The 19,536-nt window shown below is 35.4% G+C and overlaps 2 protein-coding genes across 3 annotated transcripts; both read left to right on the top strand.

The window, feature by feature from the left end:
* The first annotated feature begins 7,071 nt into the window (after positions 1–7,071).
* On the top strand, positions 7,072–12,671 carry LOC120006182 (telomere repeat-binding protein 4-like). 2 transcript variants are annotated; one of them, XM_038856117.1, is made up of 10 exons: positions 7,072–7,383; positions 8,435–8,583; positions 8,669–9,521; positions 9,691–9,882; positions 9,970–10,032; positions 10,116–10,195; positions 10,486–10,709; positions 11,128–11,427; positions 11,549–11,612; positions 11,796–11,878. In XM_038856117.1, exons 2-10 carry the CDS (start codon positions 8,494–8,496, stop codon positions 11,841–11,843), a joined length of 1,914 nt encoding a protein of 637 aa, XP_038712045.1. In that variant the 5' UTR covers positions 7,072–7,383; positions 8,435–8,493; the 3' UTR covers positions 11,844–11,878. The 2 variants fall into 2 exon arrangements, with proteins under 2 accessions (XP_038712045.1, XP_038712044.1); XM_038856116.1 differs by lacking the exon at positions 11,796–11,878 and adding an exon at positions 12,189–12,671 and having other exon boundaries at positions 7,074–7,383.
* A 2,855-nt stretch (positions 12,672–15,526) lies between these two features.
* Positions 15,527–18,915, top strand: LOC120005711 (scarecrow-like protein 14). Its single transcript, XM_038855501.1, has 3 exons — positions 15,527–15,682; positions 16,071–18,428; positions 18,533–18,915. The coding sequence occupies exon 2, from the start codon at positions 16,155–16,157 to the stop codon at positions 18,315–18,317; it is 2,163 nt and encodes a 720-aa protein (XP_038711429.1). The 5' UTR covers positions 15,527–15,682; positions 16,071–16,154; the 3' UTR covers positions 18,318–18,428; positions 18,533–18,915.
* The last annotated feature ends 621 nt before the right edge of the window (positions 18,916–19,536 follow it).

The following is a 19,536-nucleotide window of genomic DNA, read 5'->3' on the forward strand; positions in this document are numbered from 1 at the left end:
ACACGTACGCTTTCCTCTCTCACTCCGATGAAGATGAAGAGATCTCCCTCATTGAAATGACACCATGTTTACGATCTAGATGATGAGTCCCCAACAAAATGAATTCCAGATAAAATCAATCCTACTCCATGTTTGTAAAACTAGGAGAAACCAAATCAAACTCAGAAACCAAATCAAACCTAGAAACCAAAAAAACAAAAGCAGAATTCTCTAATTACTCAATTACTCCAATTGCTCCATGTTTGAAAATCTCCATTTTTGAGCACCCAAGAAACATAATTCTCAATACAAAAAGCAGAGTTGCATTCGCAATCCGTATAGGAAGTTATTACCAAGCCCAAAAGAAGATCTCTTCGTCTGGATTTGTTCGTCGGAGAAAGACTTGAAAGAAAGTGATAGAGGAAAGCGTCTCTGTCACTTGAGAGAGAAGGAAAGGGAAAAGAAATAGGAGAGAGAAAATAAAGGAAAGTGATCTGTTTGTTTGGATTTGGATGTGGGAATAGGAGGGAGAAAATGAAACTTATTTTTTTTAACTCTTAAATTATCAGCCATTATATACAATAGAATTATATCTAACCGTTGGTTAGTATTATAGTGGGATATGCTGAAAAAAATAATACAGCAGAGCCCGGAAATCCCATCAAACTTTTTTATTAATATTGCAACTTATTTATTTATTTATTTTGAGAAAGATATTGCAACTTATTTATAAGAGCCACAAGGAATTCATAACTGGATATATAATCTAGCTAGGGATAAATTTGTTTCTTGGGACAAGTCTGAGATTTCCATTCACAATGGCAAAGGTCGTCAACATGAGTAAAACGACACTGGGAGATGAGACCTGGAGCATCATCGCTCACCATCCTGCACTGATTTTGACACCACCAATCATGACAATGCTCCAAATTCCTGTACAGTACTACACATGTCAACACATCTGCCGTCGAATCTTCTGGAACCTTCGCCAACGAAACTGCATATTTATTTATTGCATGCATCACCAAAATTAATTTAATTCAAAAAAAAACTTAATTAATTTGAACTTTCAAGTGTAGATAGATAATTATTGGATATATAGGTACCTGAGAAAACAAGAACAAGGACAAAAGAAACAAGGTTGCTCGAACAAGACGACTTTGCCTTCATCTTTGCTGATGATTACTATTGTGGCTAGTGTATTATATATATAGCTGAATTGGAGATTTGGAGGTTATGTGTGTGTGTATATATATATGCTAAAAAAATTAATATATGTATTTTATTCCTTTTATATTATTATACATACCAAAAAATCAATGGAAAATCCTGGCAAAATAGGTATAAAAATAATTGTTATATATGCCTATTATAGGTATGTGCATATACTAATATTTCTATGGTCGAACCACATGGACTCAGGAGGTTTTGAATTCGATTATCACTAGAAGCAATAATTTTGTGACCACGCGCTGGGTTTTGGCCAAACTTACCTCATCGTCAGGTAGAAATTTTTGTGCACTCGAGCTTGACAGTCTAAATTTAGGCTCATATCAAATATTCAAAAGACACACCTATATGATGTCGTTTTCGGTTAAAAAAAATGTATGTTGATATACAGATCATTATATTGTTTTACATTCAAATTAAAATCCAATTTTAATTAATAAGATATTCAAATTATACAGACCATTTGACAAAGACTGATGTACGTACGACAAGTTTTTGTAGTTTCTTTAGTAATTAGCAGAGACATTATTATTTGTTTTCCTTATTATTCGGAGTTTTAGTAGTTAATAGGAATGTGGAAGCACTACATTCCATAATTTATGCATCCATAATATGTCTATAACTAGGTGACATGATAACTCCAACATGGCAATTTCAAAAAAATTTCAAAATCAAAATTTTCAAAAATATTTGTTATCCCTCTCTTTTATCTCACAAATATTCTCTCTCTCTCTTCACTCATCCACAACAGGTCCTCTCTCTCCTCTCTCTCTCTCCTCCATGAGATGCTCCACCACGCGTCAAAATAGGGTTTCTTCCTCCGACGATCATTTTGGTCGGAGCTTGGCTGGAAATGGTAGCCCTTTGTCCAGTGACTCGTTTGGTACCACCAGTGTGACGAATCGTCTTCAGAAACGGACGGATCAAGCTAATTTTTTCGACTATACCCAAAACTTCATGACATGATTCTGGTTGATTGAGTGGTCATTGGAGGCTGAGATCGGTTGGGTTCCACTCCTTGTTAATTAGGGGTTATTTTGGAGGTGGTCGTGGCCGAAAAGGTGGCCAGATGACAAAATTGTCATCTTTGGTCGGGGGGAGCTACTGATGATGTATATCTTTTGTTTTTCTTTTGTTGTTCCACATATGTTTTAGTATGGCAGAGTAGATTCTGCAACAAACTTCTTTTAGCAAGACCTGATTAAAATCACCAACGGCTCATTACATTGACATTATAATTAATTACATTGACAGTGTAATAAGTCACTAGGGATTAAACTTGACATTGCTTACTAACTAAGCTTGGCAATAGCTCATTACACATTGAATGTAACTAGTTACCATGTTAATATAATAAGTCAACTAGCGATTAAACTTGTCATTGCTTACTTATTTAGCTCACCAGTTGCTTATTACACTGTCAATGTCATAAGTCACTAGTGCTTCCTTCGTCTGATTCCATATCTTAAATGTAAGATTTACGTTGTTTTCATGCTTATTGTTATAAAAGTTCACCTATTTCCAATCAGGAGTGACTTAAAACGAATTGCTACTCCATTTTTACTCATGGATGTTGCAGCTGAGAGAAAAGAGAGAGAGAGGAGAGAGAGAGAAAAAAGGAGAGAGAGAAAAGAGGGAAAAGTGATAGAAGAAAGAGAGATTAAAAAGTAAAAGTAAAAAAAAAAAAAAAAAAAAGAAACCCTAAAAGAGAGGCCGGAAAAATGAGGGGGAAAGTATGTGGGTCATTTTTCATTAAATCATTTTAATCTAAATGACATGTTGAGTTGACTGCCACCTAGATTATGGCTCATTATTGATATCAATATTATGGACACATCATTTTCCATATGAATTTGAGTCAAATTAGTATTTTTAAAATTTTATTAAGTTTCCTTATTTTTAATATTTATGGGGTTGTAGTCATTTCAACAACAGCTGGCTAACTGATGAATTACTAATATTTTTCAAGTTTCTCTCGATTTGTTTGGTGAATTCCAAGCTTCCTTAGTAAATTTCAAGTTATGTTGGCATAGTCGTAAACTATCCAATCGATCCGTATACTTTCACACCGCGTCAAAGACAAACTCGCAAGACAAGAGACATTGTGTATATGGAGAGTCAAGTAATTTTAAGACATTAAAACAATAAAAAATAGGAAAATTGGCATTAATTCTCCGAATTTTAAATTTTTTTACAACTAGTGTTTGGACCCGTGCGATGCACGAATAAAAAAAATATTTACAATTTCAATCAAATAATTGTTCATAAAAGAATCAATACAAAGTGAGTCTAAAAAAGTGTATGCATAATTATGTTTGCTATAAAATATTAATTCAGAAATATATTACTAAATAAAGATTGAGTTATGGGTATATAGTTTTCTTGAACACCTAACATAAATTTCAGGACAAGAAACAAAAAGATATCCAAATATAATTGCTTAAATAAACAGAGTACTCCATGTGGTTATTTTTAGTTTGTTTCATGCAAAATACCATATAATTAATATAGTACTTTTTCCGGGAAGAACACAATCTATGTCAATAAACACAATCTAATGTAAAAGGTCATGTCCCTATATTAACGTTGTTGTTAATCTCTCATCCCATCGATGTAAAACAAAACGTTATAAAAAAAATAAAAAATAGGAAAACTGGCATTAATTCTCCGAATTTTAAATTTTTTTACAATAGGTCTATCCAATTTGTTTGCGTACCATAAGTTCATAGGTTTTAAATCATATTTCACCAAAGAACAAAAAATTTAAAAAGATTTTTATTGATTAAATTATCCTCAATTTGCGATTTAGGGTTTGAAACATAAAATAATTTGCAAATCGGATTTTTCGCATGATTTGCAAACATGTTTCCACATATAAATTTACATGTTTCTACGTATAATTTTTTCACATATATGTATATATCAAAAACACATACAAATAGATAAAAGAAAACAAAAAAAAAAATCTCAACATATAAAATGAGGCAATGGAAGAAGAATACGGACGATTTGTGCAGGAGGACAAGAAACTGTTATTCTCTATCCGAAAAATCCACAAAATGTTTTAGAGAATTGAGAGCTTTAAACAAATAGGGGTTTATTTTTATTTTTAATATTTTTATTCAGTGTTCTTATTGGAACATTTCTCCTCCTTTTTGTCCCTTACTCCAATTTTCCCATAAAACTATGACTTAGTTTGGTAAAGCATTTGGAAACTAGCAGATATGCTAACAGAAATAGTGGTAACAGAAATATTGGTAGCAGAAATGTTGGACAATTTTAAAAGCGGATATGTTGCGAAAATGCTTGATAGTGTTTGGTTAGACTTTGACTGATAACATTTATGCTGTGTAGCATATTGTGACAAATTACGTGCAGGGGTATTATGTATTTTAGTTGTAACAGAGACATATAAATGTATTTATAAATAAAAATTAATTTATAAAATAAAGATAATTAATTAAAATAAAATTAAAATACAAGATAATTTATAAATAAATATTATTAATTTATTAAAAATAAATATTATTAATTAATTTATAAAATATAGGTAATTAATTAATTTATAAAATAAATATTATTAATTAATTTATAAAATAAGATTATTAAATAAAGATAATTAATTAATTAATGGGATGAGGGATAAAAGGGGAATGACAATGAAATATTAAGGACATAAAAGGAATAGAAATGAAAATGCTAGTAAAATTGTTCAAATTGGTAGCATTTTAAAACTAGCATAATATGCTGGTAAAATTGTCTCAGATTAATGTGTCCAGATACACTCGTTTGGTTGGACAAAACCGTTTATGCTAGTTATAAGAATAAATGTTTGTAAAAATGCTTTACCAAGCACAACCTATAAGTTCATAACTTTTTAAATGAGAACTTGAATCCTTTTGATGTTCATGTCACATCAAGGTATTGCATCAGAAAAAATATGTAAAAGTCGGAACCAATTTATCATAATCGACTAGTTAATATGTTGGTTAAAAAAAAATTGGCTTATCAACTTTTCTACTGAGTAATGAAAAAGATATAACAAAAGACAGAATGAAATCGACTATTTGCTTTTCGTGTGGAATAACCTCCCGATATATATAATACTCACAATATATCTCTTTCAAATTAAGAGAAATAGTTAGGTAAATGAGTGACCAACCATCCTTTGGTTCTCTTTATAGATTGATGTTACCATGCCAAATTATTTGCAAAAAAGACTTTGATAATGATTCTTCATTTATGATATCATGCATAAAAAAGTACATAAACATAGAAACAATGGTAAATCAGTAATTGATCATGGAATTCAAATCCTAAAGTGAAAACAATCCTGATTCTTAAACGAAGTATTTCTTTGATAAACAAACTAATGATTCTAACTAAAATCTTTTATCCCCAATATATACAAATTTGATAATCTATTTGTTGGCTCTATTTGGGTGCAGATGCCAAAAAGATCGCCCCTGCCCTTTATGGAGACGGCATCAGACAGTTGTAGGTGTGTCAGAGACTTGCAGTCAGTCTCAAAGTGTAAAAACAGACTTTATTGTGATTGCACTGATGATCTAACTTTTGAATCAAACGATTATAAGGAGAAAGGGTTTAAATCATGGTTTCAACATGAAAACTCCAAGGAACTCTAGATCCACTGAAGCGCGCTTCACTAGATAAATCAGAAATGAATGAAAATGTCAAAATGTAACACTTCATTGATGAACAAAGATGTACATTGAGGTTGGAAAACAAGAGTGGGTAAGAACAAAGCTTGAGAACAGGAATATTAACAAGAATGCTTGAGAGTTTGAGCGTTTGAGAGCTTGAAAGTTTGAATACTTGAGAGTTTATGTCGATGGGCTGAGATTTGTGTTTGTGTTGATGTGTGTCGTTTATCCTCTTCTCTTCTTGCTTTTACACTGCATCAATACCTCCATGTAAGTTAGAACTTCGCCTATATCAACTAGAAAAATGGCAATAACTGTCATGACTACAGTGACCCAAAATTCATTACATTATGCTCCATCTTCTTCAACCGCCTCTTCTGGAAGTTCCATGTCTCCAGAAAACCTCTTCATATAGTTTAATTCGTGCAGAAGGTGGCTCTCCATGATAATAGGCAATTAAGCAACCAATCACCTTGTAAATAGGAACAAACCCATGTTTGTAGGAACAAACTAATAACTGATCTTATCTCCATGATTTTGCACTTAATTTGGGCCAGATAAACCACTTAATTGAAGGCCCACATACTACAACTAAACTCGGCCCAAATAACCTCACACTGTCTAGCCTGTGTAATCAGACTATAACCCAACCTCCAACACGTCTGTCAAGCCCATATTCTGACCTTAGCCCGACCCATAAGCCTGCACAAATATGGTGTAAACACTATCCAAAATAACTTCCTATTTTTTGATGGTTGAGATTAAGAGTGCAGCTAGCAAAACAACTCTTCCAATACAGCCACATATCCCTTTCCACCCAACATGGAGATCAACAACATTCATTTTTTCATGTTGTCCTCAACAAAATTACACCAAAACACATGATCTCAATACAACTACATCAGCAAAACATATCTCCCAATACAGTCACATCAACAAAACACGTATTTCAATACAACTACATCAATAAAACACAAAATTCAATACGTTTTTGTTGGTTCAGCAAAATTTTATCATTGTGATTGCTCTTATCCTCACAAATTAAGAAATCCGGGAGAAAGTTGCTCAATGCCACGTGGCGAAAACCCATCTCGTCGCGCTTTAATGGAAGTTAAATGCCGCTGTTTTACTGGCTGGTCCGGTTGTGTGGTCAAAAAGCTATAAAGATAGAGAATCGGGGGTTTTGACGCCACCGTTTTATTTTTGTTTTAAAGGTTTTTGCACCTTGTGTGGGTTTTTGTCTATAAAGAAACAGGGGCTGGGAAATATAGAAGAAGAAAAAACAGAGAGAAAAAGAGAGGGAGAACTGTAACGAGGATGAATTGGAGCTGGGCGTGATCGATCAATGAATTTGAACATCATTGTAGAATTCCGAAAGATCTCTCGAGTTCTATAATCCTTGTTGTTTCCGCTGGATCGCGCAATTCTGTACAGAATTCGAGTCCATTTTTGTTGATAAATTCTTGGGAATTCCGTATGCTTGTTTGATTTGGTGATCGTTGTTGAGAAGGTGAGTTAATCAAGTCCAGTGATAATCTAGTTCTTGCTTGTGTTGTTTGGGCTTTGATCATCCGTGTATTCTCGATGTTTTTTTTTCCCCCTCGTCTTCTTATTTCTTCTTTGTGGAACTGAATTTGAATTTTACAAAGTTGGGCGAGGTAGAATTTGATAAAAAAAAAATTGGCATTATCGGTGATTTGTAACTTCTTGCTGTGGTATGGAAAGCTTGTGGTTGATCCGGTCTGTTAAACTTGATTTGGTGCCTAGCTTATGTGTTTCTTAAGAATCAAAGAATGGAATTTGGCTATGCTTTTTGTGGGTTCTATCTATTAGAATTCATGGAATTTGATTGTAATTCTCTCCAAATTTATTTGGATGGTAAAATTTGGGATCAACGCCTGTTATTCTCACACTGTGGACATAATGTCACGCATTGGATCGAAGTCCTAGTTCACTTTTCTCTGCCTCTTTTGAGGTCATTTGGTGGTTGGGTTCTGGTGATCCGGATCTAAATAATTTGTTTTAGAATAAAGTAGTTTACCCATCATATCACGCTAATACCTTGTGGATTTTCTTTTACTTATTTTTTCAGGGTAAGTGGGAGTTAAATATTAATTAACAAAATCTGCAACTTTCATTTAGAACTGACTATATTATTTGGGAACTGGGTTTGAAATATAGAAATATTGACCGGTTAGCTTTCGTACATGATTCTTCAAGTGTCCTGAATTCCTAAAGTTTGACCGAGTCTTCAATAACATTTTCTTCTCTGGCTTGTTCTGCGTGCATTTTCCTGGTGCTTTTTAATTGATTATCACCCAGTAAGGAGAGAGAAATTTCCATGGTTGCAGAAATTTTCCATAATGCTTTTATTCATATACTCTTAATTTTCCATAATTCTTTTCTTAATATACCAAATAAGGGAAGAATTGTTAGGATAATACTCTTATGTGCAATTCAAACTGCTGATCAGTTTCAATTTGACATACGGCTTCCTTTTATATAAAATATTTGTCTGCATAATAGGTCTCCTACTTACTTGATCATGAATTTGATGGCAGCTAATTGGATCTTGTTAAACAAAGTCTCTTTTGGGTTTGATGAGTTCTGATTACGTTGTATGCTTGAAATGGTGTTGAAGAAGAGGATACGTTATGGATTTAATGGTTTTCGGGTCCCCACTATACCTAAAGCTCCCAGATCAGCTCGAGTGAGTATAACCCAATATCTGTTTCTTTGGTATTTCCATTGTCTTTTATGTGTTTTAAATCATTAGCTCTTGTCATTGGTGCTAGAGGAGGGGTCCACTTAAGAAGACAGTTGATGATGGTCAAATATGCGCATTTGAATTGCTGGCATCTTTAGCTGGCAAGCTGTTGCAAGAGAATGAAAGCTCTTCTGCCTCCAGCAATGCATCTGAAGGAAATGATCTACCTTTGATCAGTGATGCTGACATTAAACAAGAACAGAAAGATGAAAATAAGCCACTGATAGCTGATTGCCATAATCATGGGAGTCACGGAGAGAGTGCTTTTGTCCCTGAGTTGGGTTTGCAAAAGAGGGATGGAAAGTGCTTTTTGAAGGAAATGCCGCCGGATGAATGCGATTATATTCTGGAACATGCTTCAGTAACCAGAAATTCTGATTTCTCAGAGAAACTCAGCAGTGATGTGAAGTCTGTTTTTTGCAAACGTGAGACGGCTTCTAAAGATTTTCGTGGGGTGACAGAGAGAGGTTCTCCCGATCTTGTGGAGTCTTGTGATGGCAACATAGAGAAGGGATTTGTAAGGCAGCAAGAGGCTGAGAAGTTGGTGGATGGGTATATGACTATGAATAATGCAAATGGTTCAAAGAATCCCATGGATTTGTGTTTAGAAATTCCTGCGTTGGTCAATTCAGGCAGTAAAGTCAAATTGCCAATGTGCGTGGATTCTGTTCCTGATGCTTCTTTTATTAGGCATAAGAATGGTGTTGAATTAGTTAGTAGAGATGATGATGAAAAATTCTTTAGGTGCACTAAACCTAGCACAAATGTAAAAGCTTTTAGGACTCTAACACGAACTGGTGACCAAAGAATTAGGAAGTTGCTGACATCAAAATACTGGAAAGTAGGTCCAAAATTGAAGGACTATGACACTGGAAAAACTGGTAAGAATCTTTTCAGTGGTTTGAATAATATTGTCGGATTCTCTGTTTTGTGTGAGAGTGTCATAATGGTTTTTATTCTGAACTTCATGATTTTTGTCAGTCAGTGCATGCCTCTGAGAACTTATATTTGATTTTTCTGATGCTGATGTACTGTGATTGTGGCTTCTAGACGGTGGACTAAAGCCTTTTCTGTGTCACAAGAGAAAGATATATCAGAATCGTGAAAGATGCCAATATAACAGTCTTTACAAGAGGAGGAAAATTTCTGACTGGAACTCGGTCGTGATTTCTGATGGTGGATTCAGTAGTGAGAGTGTTTCAAATTCTCCTGAGAAGGGCATGAACAGGGAGAAGAATAGAGGTATCTTCCTTATATCTCCTATTATTTAGGGATTCGTGGTATAAGAAATTCTGTAGTGTCACTAAATTTCTTAATCATTATGTTTAGGAAATGGAGTATCACCTGGAGTTATGGGGCATCAAGCAACCTTCTGCTCCAAGGATTCTCATGGTTAGAGCTTTAGGTGAAATATTGAAAAGTCACACATTTGAGTGGCATTGAAAAGGTTCTGACTCTTACATTTGTCTGTATAGTGAAATTAAGCATCAAATCCTTCAGGGTACCAGAGCTTTTCATTGAAGTCCCAGAGACAGCAACTGTTGGTTCATTGAAGGTATTTATGGGTGTGTTGATTTTCTGAATACGATGAAAAGACATATCCTTATTGTAGCGTTAAACATTGTTGTATTTCTAATTCATGACTTCACTAGTATTGTGAATAGCAGTAATCATAACTGATGTTAATGATTAAATTTTGCATTTTTACTACCCCTTCTCTTGCCTTCCTTTAGGATATTGTCTGGTTTTTGTTGTTTTATATTGAATGGCATCAAAGATGACTCAAGCAAATTGTTTTTAAGTTTCTAATTTTTGTATTATGACGTTATATGCAAAATCCTATAGAGGACAGTTATGGAGGCAGTGACTTCCATATTTGGAGATGGTTTACGTGTTGGTGTAGTTCTTCGAGGAAAGAACGTTAGAGATGACAACAGAACCCTCTCACAGACTGGTATTTCATGTAAAGACAATTTGGATAGTCTGGGTTTCATATTGGAGCCTAATGTGCAAGCTTCTCCTCCTGTATGTGCAGATGATCCATGTGACACTCCTGAACTTGTGTCTAGGTAATTCAGATGTGCTTTTATGTCTATAAGTTAAACCTGCTAGACCTCGTGGCTTATTTACCATGTCATAGCTGAAGAAGGATTTATAATTTTGTCTCTATAGCTGGAGAAGAATATTGGTGTTTATGGCTTTTGTGGTGCTTTAATAAACATTTCTTCCATTGAAAAAAGTTGCACTATTATTCCCAGGAATTGGGCTTAAGGGCATGGTAGTCTTACAATCTTGCTTATTACCGCGACACCCTGTAATTGAAAAGAAATGGTTTCTTATTCTACAGTTTAGTTTCCTTGATTATATAATCTCAATGTGAGAATTTGAATCGGATGGGATAAGATTTTAGATAATGGTCTTAGGTTTATTAATTTATTCATTGTTGCATATCATTTGTTACTAATGCCTTTGTTGCTTTATCTCCAGGTCCCCAGCAAATCCTATTTTTGATTCATCTGATGCCTTACCTAACCCTCCTTCACTGACCAATTCGGGCAAAAATGTTGAATTCAATAATGAATCAGTGATATCCCATGCTGACACAACAGTTAACCATTCTAGAGCTCTTGTCCCGGTTCCAGCTATGAATATTGAGGCACTTGCTATGGTCCCTGCAAACCAGAAACCTAGGCGATCTGAATTTGCACAGCGTAGAACAAGAAGACCTTTTTCTGTGGCAGAAGTAGAAGCGCTGGTGCACGCTGTTGAGGAACTAGGACCTGGAAGGTTTGATGTCCATAACAGCTAAACTGACACAGAGAGTCGATATAACTGGCTTCTTTGACTGGTTTTTATGGTTGGCTTATTCAAAAGTTTAACTTATTTAATTATGTTGTTCTTTTCTTAGGTGGCGTGATGTTAAATTGCTTGCTTTTGAGGATGCAGACCATCGAACTTACGTGGACTTGAAGGTGAGGATCGTCCATTCTGGTTATTTTTCAATTTATGACATATATAATAAAGGGTGTGCTCATGCTGCCATTCATATGAATGGATAGTTCTTGACTTCTTGTTATTAACATACTTGTGTAGTCCCATTTAATAAGTGATTAGGTTGCATATTTAATCGGTGATTCTTTTTTCTATATTTGTAGGATCTTCTTAGGAAAGGAAATTTTCATACCCTTTCCCTGTTTATATAGATCACAAGTTCACAACTAATATCATCCACTCAAAAAAAAAAAGGGGAAAATAATTGGGAAAAAAGAGAAAAAGAAAAGGCGGTATTGCCTGTGCTAATTTTGTGGTGTAGATGACTGCGAGTCGTGCCCACCCGTGTGTTTCTGGTGTGTACATGATGACAATATACCCAGTTCGACAGATGATACAGCAGTCAGAATTTTTTTATTGGAAAGATCTTATGGAGTATCCACCCCCTCCATAGCCCAGAAATAAGTAAAGCAGAGCTTATACCGAGTGGATGCTGCCAGCATTGGTAATTAGGCAGATATATTCTAACCGAAGCTTTTTGATATGGGGTTGTTCAGGACAAATGGAAAACATTGGTTCACACAGGGGAAATTGCTCCTCAGCAAAGAAGGGGTGCACCAGTGCCACAGGAGCTGTTGGACAGAGTCTTAGCCGCTCACGCATATTGGTCTCATCATCAAATTAAGCAGCCTGGGAAGCCTCATCCTGGAATTCTGAACGCTTCAGAAATTCATTCTGATAAGGATGGAACCCAAGGTATCCCACTCATAGTGTAAAAATTGAAAAATGTTGACAGGTGCATAGGAAAAGCCAATTGTACAAATCATTCAATGTAACATTCTCCCACTCACATGATTGATTCATTGCCGCTTTCCTGCTTAGATAGAGGCTGGCATTTGTAAATGACTCGCTGGAATAAGGTCATTCTAACATCTACACAGAATTGTTTTCCCCTTTCAATAAGTAGGTTGTCTTTTTTTACTTTCTTTCTTGACACTTGTTTATTTGATTCTAATAAATGTTATCTTTTGACTCTGGCATGATCATTCATGTGTGTGGTAGTTGTAGGATGAGGAAATACGTTTGCCAAAAAACTCATGTGAGCTGCTGGGTTTAAAGGTGTTTCCCCTGAATTTGTTGAAGGAGTTTATTAGAATTTACAGCACATATATACATCAACGATAATGTCTGTTTTGGGTTGTCCGGTTTTCATAGATACATCAGGCTCACACGGCTTTGCATTCTCAAGAGGATACTCATCCCAATAGTATTATCGTAGAAACACGCTTAACTACGGAGTTATTATAAGATGTTGTCATCAAGAAAAACGTGTTGATGATGGTTCGCAATTAAAATCATCTATATATGTTAACAGAGCTTTTCAAAAAATTAGTCAATTGTAAATGTGTATTTGGGTCGTTCTATTCTTCTTAAATAATTGGTAGATCATAGATTCTAAATGCAGGGAGTTGAAGTTGGATTCAATGACCAGCCTAGTTCATGAATCGAGAACGATTGACGGGTCAATCATCACATGAGATAATGTACGATTTTTAACCCTTGGATTACTATGACCTTTCGTACTAGGCATATCATATACAGCCACCCTTTCATTTTATAATATGATGTTTGAAGTTGACCCATTCAATGAGACTAGTATGATTTATTATATAGAATAAAAGTTGTTTAACTACATCTAGTTATTAGTTGGAGTGGTAAAGATGGTATGTATCACCTGATGGTGACTGATTGAATCCCTTCATCCCATGTCAAAAAAAAAAAAAAAAAACAATCTCCACCAAATAAATTCACATTTTACAATAAATAATATTATTATTATCATTAATTGTAATAGAGATAAGAGGTTTTTACCCATAAGGATAAAAAATAAAAGTTGTATTTCAACAAGCACAACATAAAAAAATTTTTAAAAAATGACAAAGTCTACCAACTTATCAAAATACCCTCTTCCTTGTTTCTCCTTTCTTCTTCCTCTTCCTTATTCTTCCTTGCGCGACCATATTGGAAGTTGACCGTCCGATCATCGTTTTTGATGAACGAACTATCAAAATGAAGCTCTAGGTCAGCCCAATCAAAGCCTAGTCATCATTGATAGTAGAAAATCACTTGATTCGTTGAAAAATCTTCATGAAATCACAGCCACCATTTGAAAAAGAGCTAGATCCGGCCAATACGGCCAGCATAAACGACTATCAACACCCCCAATCAACTCCACGGAGCAATGAGCATCACCTTTGAGGTTTTATTGCTTTTTTGAACCTTTTTTTCCATATGAAATCGGATCTGAATCTGTAGATATTAAATCTGTTTCGGATCTATTCTGATATGTTATCTGTTTTGAAACTTCAAATAAATAATATTTCATTAAAGACAGATAACATTTTAACAAGACATATAACATTTTGCAAGACAAATAACATTATGATAGATATCAAATTAATCGAAACAGATAACAAATCACCTGCAATCTGTAGATCCCAAATCAAAACCAAAAAACCACATAAATTACTGAAAATAATGATGTGATGACAGATCGAATGAAAGTAACAAGATATACAAGTCTCAGGTGAGTATGAGTAGATCTAGTTCGAATACAATAAAAATTGGGATGAAAAATAACTAAAAAATGTCATAAAACTCTTGAATAAGCTATGAGGGGCAGACAAAGGTTCCGGTAGAGGTTAGAGATGAATCATGTGCAAAAGGCATGCGCTATGTTTGAGGATGAAAATGAGGGTATTTTAGATAATAAAATCATATATTTTGACTTTTTGTCATTTTCAGAATATTAGTTCAAACTACATGGATTTTATGGAATAAAACTTTTAAGAGTGTCTTTATTGGAGCAAAACTTTTCAATGAGGGACTAATCCTTAATTTTCCCTAGAGATAACTTGCAATTAAAGTCTAAATTACATGTCAATTGCTTGCAAATGAAACATTGCATTAATCAAAGTAGTAAATAACCTAATTAAAGTCTAAGGATGACAAAAAATGGGTTCCAAATCGGATAAGAGCACGTGTTTACAAAATATTTACATGTCCGGACTCTGATTCAGATTGAATTTTGAAAGTACTTAATTGATGAAATCCATATTAGTTTAAATCCGGACAAGTAAGTCGGACAACAATCTAATCCGATATGGTCAAATAAATCGGATAAGTTTTCTATGTTTGGATCCGGACTTAGTTTTAAACTGGACAAAATTTTGTATTTAGACTTGAGTTTCGGACATAAAATTTATGTCCAAACTTTATTTAATTCAAGTGTTCCAAGGGGACAACTTCCATCATCCGAACAGAAAAGAGTTACGTTCACCCCTAAATTAAACCCTTTTATACTGTTCTTTTAATAGACCAAGTAACCAAATTAGTATCTTAAAATAACAACAAATCACATATGTCAAAGAGCATGACCTCATTCCCATGTCAATGTCATTTTATTACTTAAAAATTAGTATTCGTGTGATTATGATATGTTTACACGCAACAATGGTAAATGAACGAAAAAGAGAAAGATCGCGGTATCTGGGATCCCAATTTTTCAAAATTGTTGGGAGGTATGCGCAGGATCCGTAAAAGTTTCTGGTAATTGAGGGTGAGACAATCAGACCAATCAAGTTTAAGATTAAGAAACGTAAAATTAACATACACCCTTATCTTGATGTGAAATCTAAAGCGGAATTATTGTCTTCCATTGATTACAGCATATATGTAATGTTCCAGACTTCCCAGATTAATCATGAACATCAGCCAATTGCCTAGCTACATGTCTTAACTTGGAGAAAAGAAAATACCAGTGCTAGTCTCGGACCTTCCATCCAGATAATGATAAACCATCCTTCGAAGAATCAAGCGTTCCAGAACCACTGAACTTGGACGGTTGGGATTGCGTCAATCGCAGCGAGATTTTTTTATAGTCGGCGCATGCTGGCAGCGCCAGTTGCCAAATGTTTATCCTTCATTTTTCAACTCTCTCTAGTCTCTTCCTGCAATTGAAAAAGCGAAGCACTCTCTCTGCGTCTCTCTGGTTTGTCTGAGCTACAGCTACTTTTTATTGCATTATTATATGTTTAAACACGTTAGATTTTACTTGGTTCCATGTTTTAACTTTTCGATGTACAAGTATGTGTTCTTTTTGGTCCCTTTGATTTGATCTTGATTCATGTGTTTTTCAAATCTATTATGATTAATTCTTAGCTTTAGCATGTACTGATCAGCTTTTTTTTTCTCCATTTTTTTTCTGCATCCGATGTATTTCACTTCACAAACTTCTTAATTTCTCATTTTTTGTTCTGTATTTCCGGTGCTTCTGGGGTTAATCTATCTGGGATTGGAGTTTTTTTGCACCAAATACGATTTTGGGTATCTGGGTTTCTATTGGGGACTGAAGTTTTTTCGGGTGCCCTTGGTTGCAGGGATATTGATGGTTGTAGCTGAATTTGGGGATTTTTCTTGTTATTAAGTGTTGCTTTGGTGATAGTTTCTTGCAATAGATTGTCATGGATCAAATCCTGGGGGGATTGTATGGTTCTGTTGATGAACTTAAACTCGGCCGCACAAACCTTTCTGTTTTGTCCAATCAGAATCTCGAAACCAGCAGCCCTTTTGTCAATAAAATGAATGGGAATACACCTTTGCAATCTGATACAGTTTCTAGCAATTTTTCCCCTGCTTCAATGATGAGCCAAGAGGGAGATGCACATGAGGATTTCGATTTCAGTGATGTAGTTTTGAAATACATAAGCCAGATGCTTATGGAAGAAAATATAGAAGAGAAGAACTGCATGTATCAAGAGTCTTCCACAGCACTTCAAGCCACTGAAAAATCCTTGTACGAGCTTATTCACGATACTAGCCCTTCTGTTGATCTGAGTCATGAAAGTCGAGCAGGAAATCAAGTGAATTACAGTAGCAGCACTAATGCGAGGGATGTAATGGATCCTGGGTTGACTTGTGATCTGGATGAGCATAAGTCTCTAAATGACGCTTCACAATCCACTTCTCCATCTTACACCTCAGGGAGCAGCACCACCACTACTGTGGATTCTCCAATCAGCCCTCTTAGAATTCCTGAAATATTTACCGAGGCTGAATCTGTTGTGCAGTTTAAGAAAGGGTTTGAAGAAGCTAGTAAGTTTCTTCCAAATAGTAATTGTTTCTTTGTTGATTTGGAGAGTAATGGCTTCTCTCTTAAAGATCTGAGGTTAGAAGCTAAGGATGTGACAGTTGACGTAGGAAATAAGCGGGAGAATGACCATCCTGTTGATGAAACCAGGGGAAAGAAAAATCGTCATCCTGAGGATGTGAATTTGGAGGGTGGGAGGAGTAACAAGCAGTCGGCAGTTTTCACTGAACCGAGTGAAAATTCGGATACCTTTGACTTAGTATTACTGAATTGTGGACAAGAATCTGCACTTCGTGAAGCTTTACAGAATGAGAGAAACAAGAACCTACAACAGAATGGGCAGTCAAAAGGGTCTAACAAAGGAAAGGGCCGTAAGAAGAAACCAGGAGGCAAAAGAGATGCAGTTGATTTGAGAATTCTCCTGACTATGTGTGCACAAGCTGTTTCAGCTGATGATCGTAGAAGTGCAAATGACCTGTTGACGCAAATTAGACAGTATTCATCGCCCACAGGGGATGGTATGCAAAGAATGGCCTGCTATTTTGCTGATGGGCTTCATGCTCGCTTGGCTGGTTCTGGAACCAAGATATACAAAGCCCTTATCACCAAGCGAACATCAGCAGCCGATGTTTTGAAAGCGTATCATTTACTTCTCGCTGCGTGTCCTTTTAGGAAACTCTCAAATTTTTTCTCAAATAAAACAATTATGAATGTAGCTGAGAAAGCAACAAAGCTTCATATTATTGATTTTGGCATTCTATACGGTTTCCAGTGGCCTTGCCTTATTCAACGTCTTTCATCAAGACCTGGTGGACCTCCTAGGATTCGGATTACTGGGATTGATTTTCCTCAACCAGGTTTTCGACCAGCAGAAAGGGTTGAAGAGACGGGGCGCCGTCTAGAAAAATATGCAGAAACTTTTAAAGTTCCATTCAAGTTCAATGCAATAGCTCAGAAGTGGGACACCATTCAAATTGAAGATTTGAAGATCGATAAAGATGAAGTACTTGTTGTTAACAGTATTTACAGGCTTAGAAATCTACTGGACGAAACTGTGATTGTGGAGAGTCCAAGGAATATTGTTCTAAACTTAATCAGGAAGATGAATCCGGATATTTTTATACTAGGGACTGTGAATGGTGCATATAATGCACCATTTTTTATTTCGCGATTCCGAGAAGCTCTCTTCCACTTTTCTACATTGTTTGATATGCTGCAGACTAATGTGCCACATGAGAGTCCAGAGAGGACTCTATTAGAGAGAGAAATATTTGGGCGGGAGGCAATGAATGTCGTTGCATGTGAAGGCTCTGAGAGGATTGAGAGACCAGAGACATACAAGCAGTGGCAAGTCAGAAATCTAAGAGCTGGACTTACCCAGCTTCCTTTGGATCGGGAAATTGTCAAGATAGCGAAGGAGAAGGTAAATTCCCTCTACCATAAAGATTTCGTAATTGATGAAGATAGTGAGTGGTTGCTTCAGGGCTGGAAAGGTCGGATTGTTTATGCTCTCTCTTGTTGGAGACCTGCATCTTAAGTCCATGACAAAATTATCATCACATAAAAAGGCAGGGTTTGGAGTTATCATGTGCTCATTGCCTGTCCTTTGTGATTGCTCTCCCCTAGGCTTCTGATTAATGAAGTTAAGGTACGAGTATTTTCTAGTTTAATTAAACTCTATACACATTAGTAAATGAAATTGCTGATATACAAATCTATTGTTTATAACAATTTACTGTGTTTGCTGAACAGGAAAATTGGGAGCATAATTTTGGTCACGGCCTTTTGTCTACGCCACGAAAAGCAACTTCTTCTGTTTAGGTAGTGGATAGAATTATTCAATTTATTGGATGAAACATGAATCATATGTTAGATTGTACTGATGCTTCCTCTACCTCAGACTAGCAAGACATGCATTGATGTATATGTGGAACAGAGATTATTTCTTCTACGAAAATGGTAGTAGTTTCTCCTGTCACTTTCTTTTCTTAACAGACTAGCTTGTCATGATTCTCTTTGTTTCTTGCAATGTATTGTGTTCTTCTTAGCATATTAGCTTCATGTCATGACACTCCTTATTTCTTGCAATGTATTATGTAATTGCAAATGATAGTGAAGAGAGTAGTCGAACACTTTGATTCGAATGTCGGTATGCAAACTCTGATATGCTTTTCATTGCATTTCACAGTCTCTTACTTCTTAGGTTGGACTGGTGATGCAAAATCTAATTATAGTTGTCACTCTTTCTGGAAAAAAAAAAAACAGCTTCATCAATATTGTGTGCCCAATGGTTGTGAATGAGTTGGTTTCTGATTTTGAATCCTCTCTTGAAGGGCTCATTTATTAAAATTTCAGGAGATCAAGGCCTAGAAATATGCAAATGTCTTCTGTTACTCTTTTATTAAAGAGCCAAGAATAATGCTTGACACCCTAAAAATATGACCCTCATTTTATCCCTAATCATTTTAGAAGTGTTAGATGTTAAGTGAACTCTATATGTATATTTATAATCAAGAGGATATTAGATTGAAGGATAAAATGGAATATTTATATTCGAAGGACAAATTGGGAAATTTTTTTGGAAAAAAGGACGACTATTATTAACTACTAAAATGCCCCTATATGTGTGTACCTTCTCCTTCGTCTGGTTTATACGCGCATACGCCTATCGTTCTACGATAAATACGCCCTCATTCTACACTATAGAATCTGCAACCGCAGACTTGTGTATTCGTTGATTTCGATTTGCATTCACT

The sequence above is a fragment of the Tripterygium wilfordii genome, chromosome 9, assembly GCF_013401445.1.
Source record: "Tripterygium wilfordii isolate XIE 37 chromosome 9, ASM1340144v1, whole genome shotgun sequence".
Classification (NCBI taxonomy): domain Eukaryota; kingdom Viridiplantae; phylum Streptophyta; class Magnoliopsida; order Celastrales; family Celastraceae; genus Tripterygium; species Tripterygium wilfordii.

Coding starts and splice junctions, on each gene's coding strand:
- LOC120005711 (XM_038855501.1), top strand. CDS start 16,155: ATGGATCAAATCCTGGGGGGATTGTATGGTTCTGTTGATGAACTTAAA.
- LOC120006182 (XM_038856116.1), top strand. CDS start 8,494: ATGCTTGAAATGGTGTTGAAGAAGAGGATACGTTATGGATTTAATGGT. Junction 10,710..11,127: donor ACTCCTGAACTTGTGTCTAG/GTAATTCAGATG, acceptor CTTTATCTCCAG/GTCCCCAGCAAATCCTATTT. Junction 11,428..11,548: donor GAGGAACTAGGACCTGGAAG/GTTTGATGTCCA, acceptor TTCTTTTCTTAG/GTGGCGTGATGTTAAATTGC.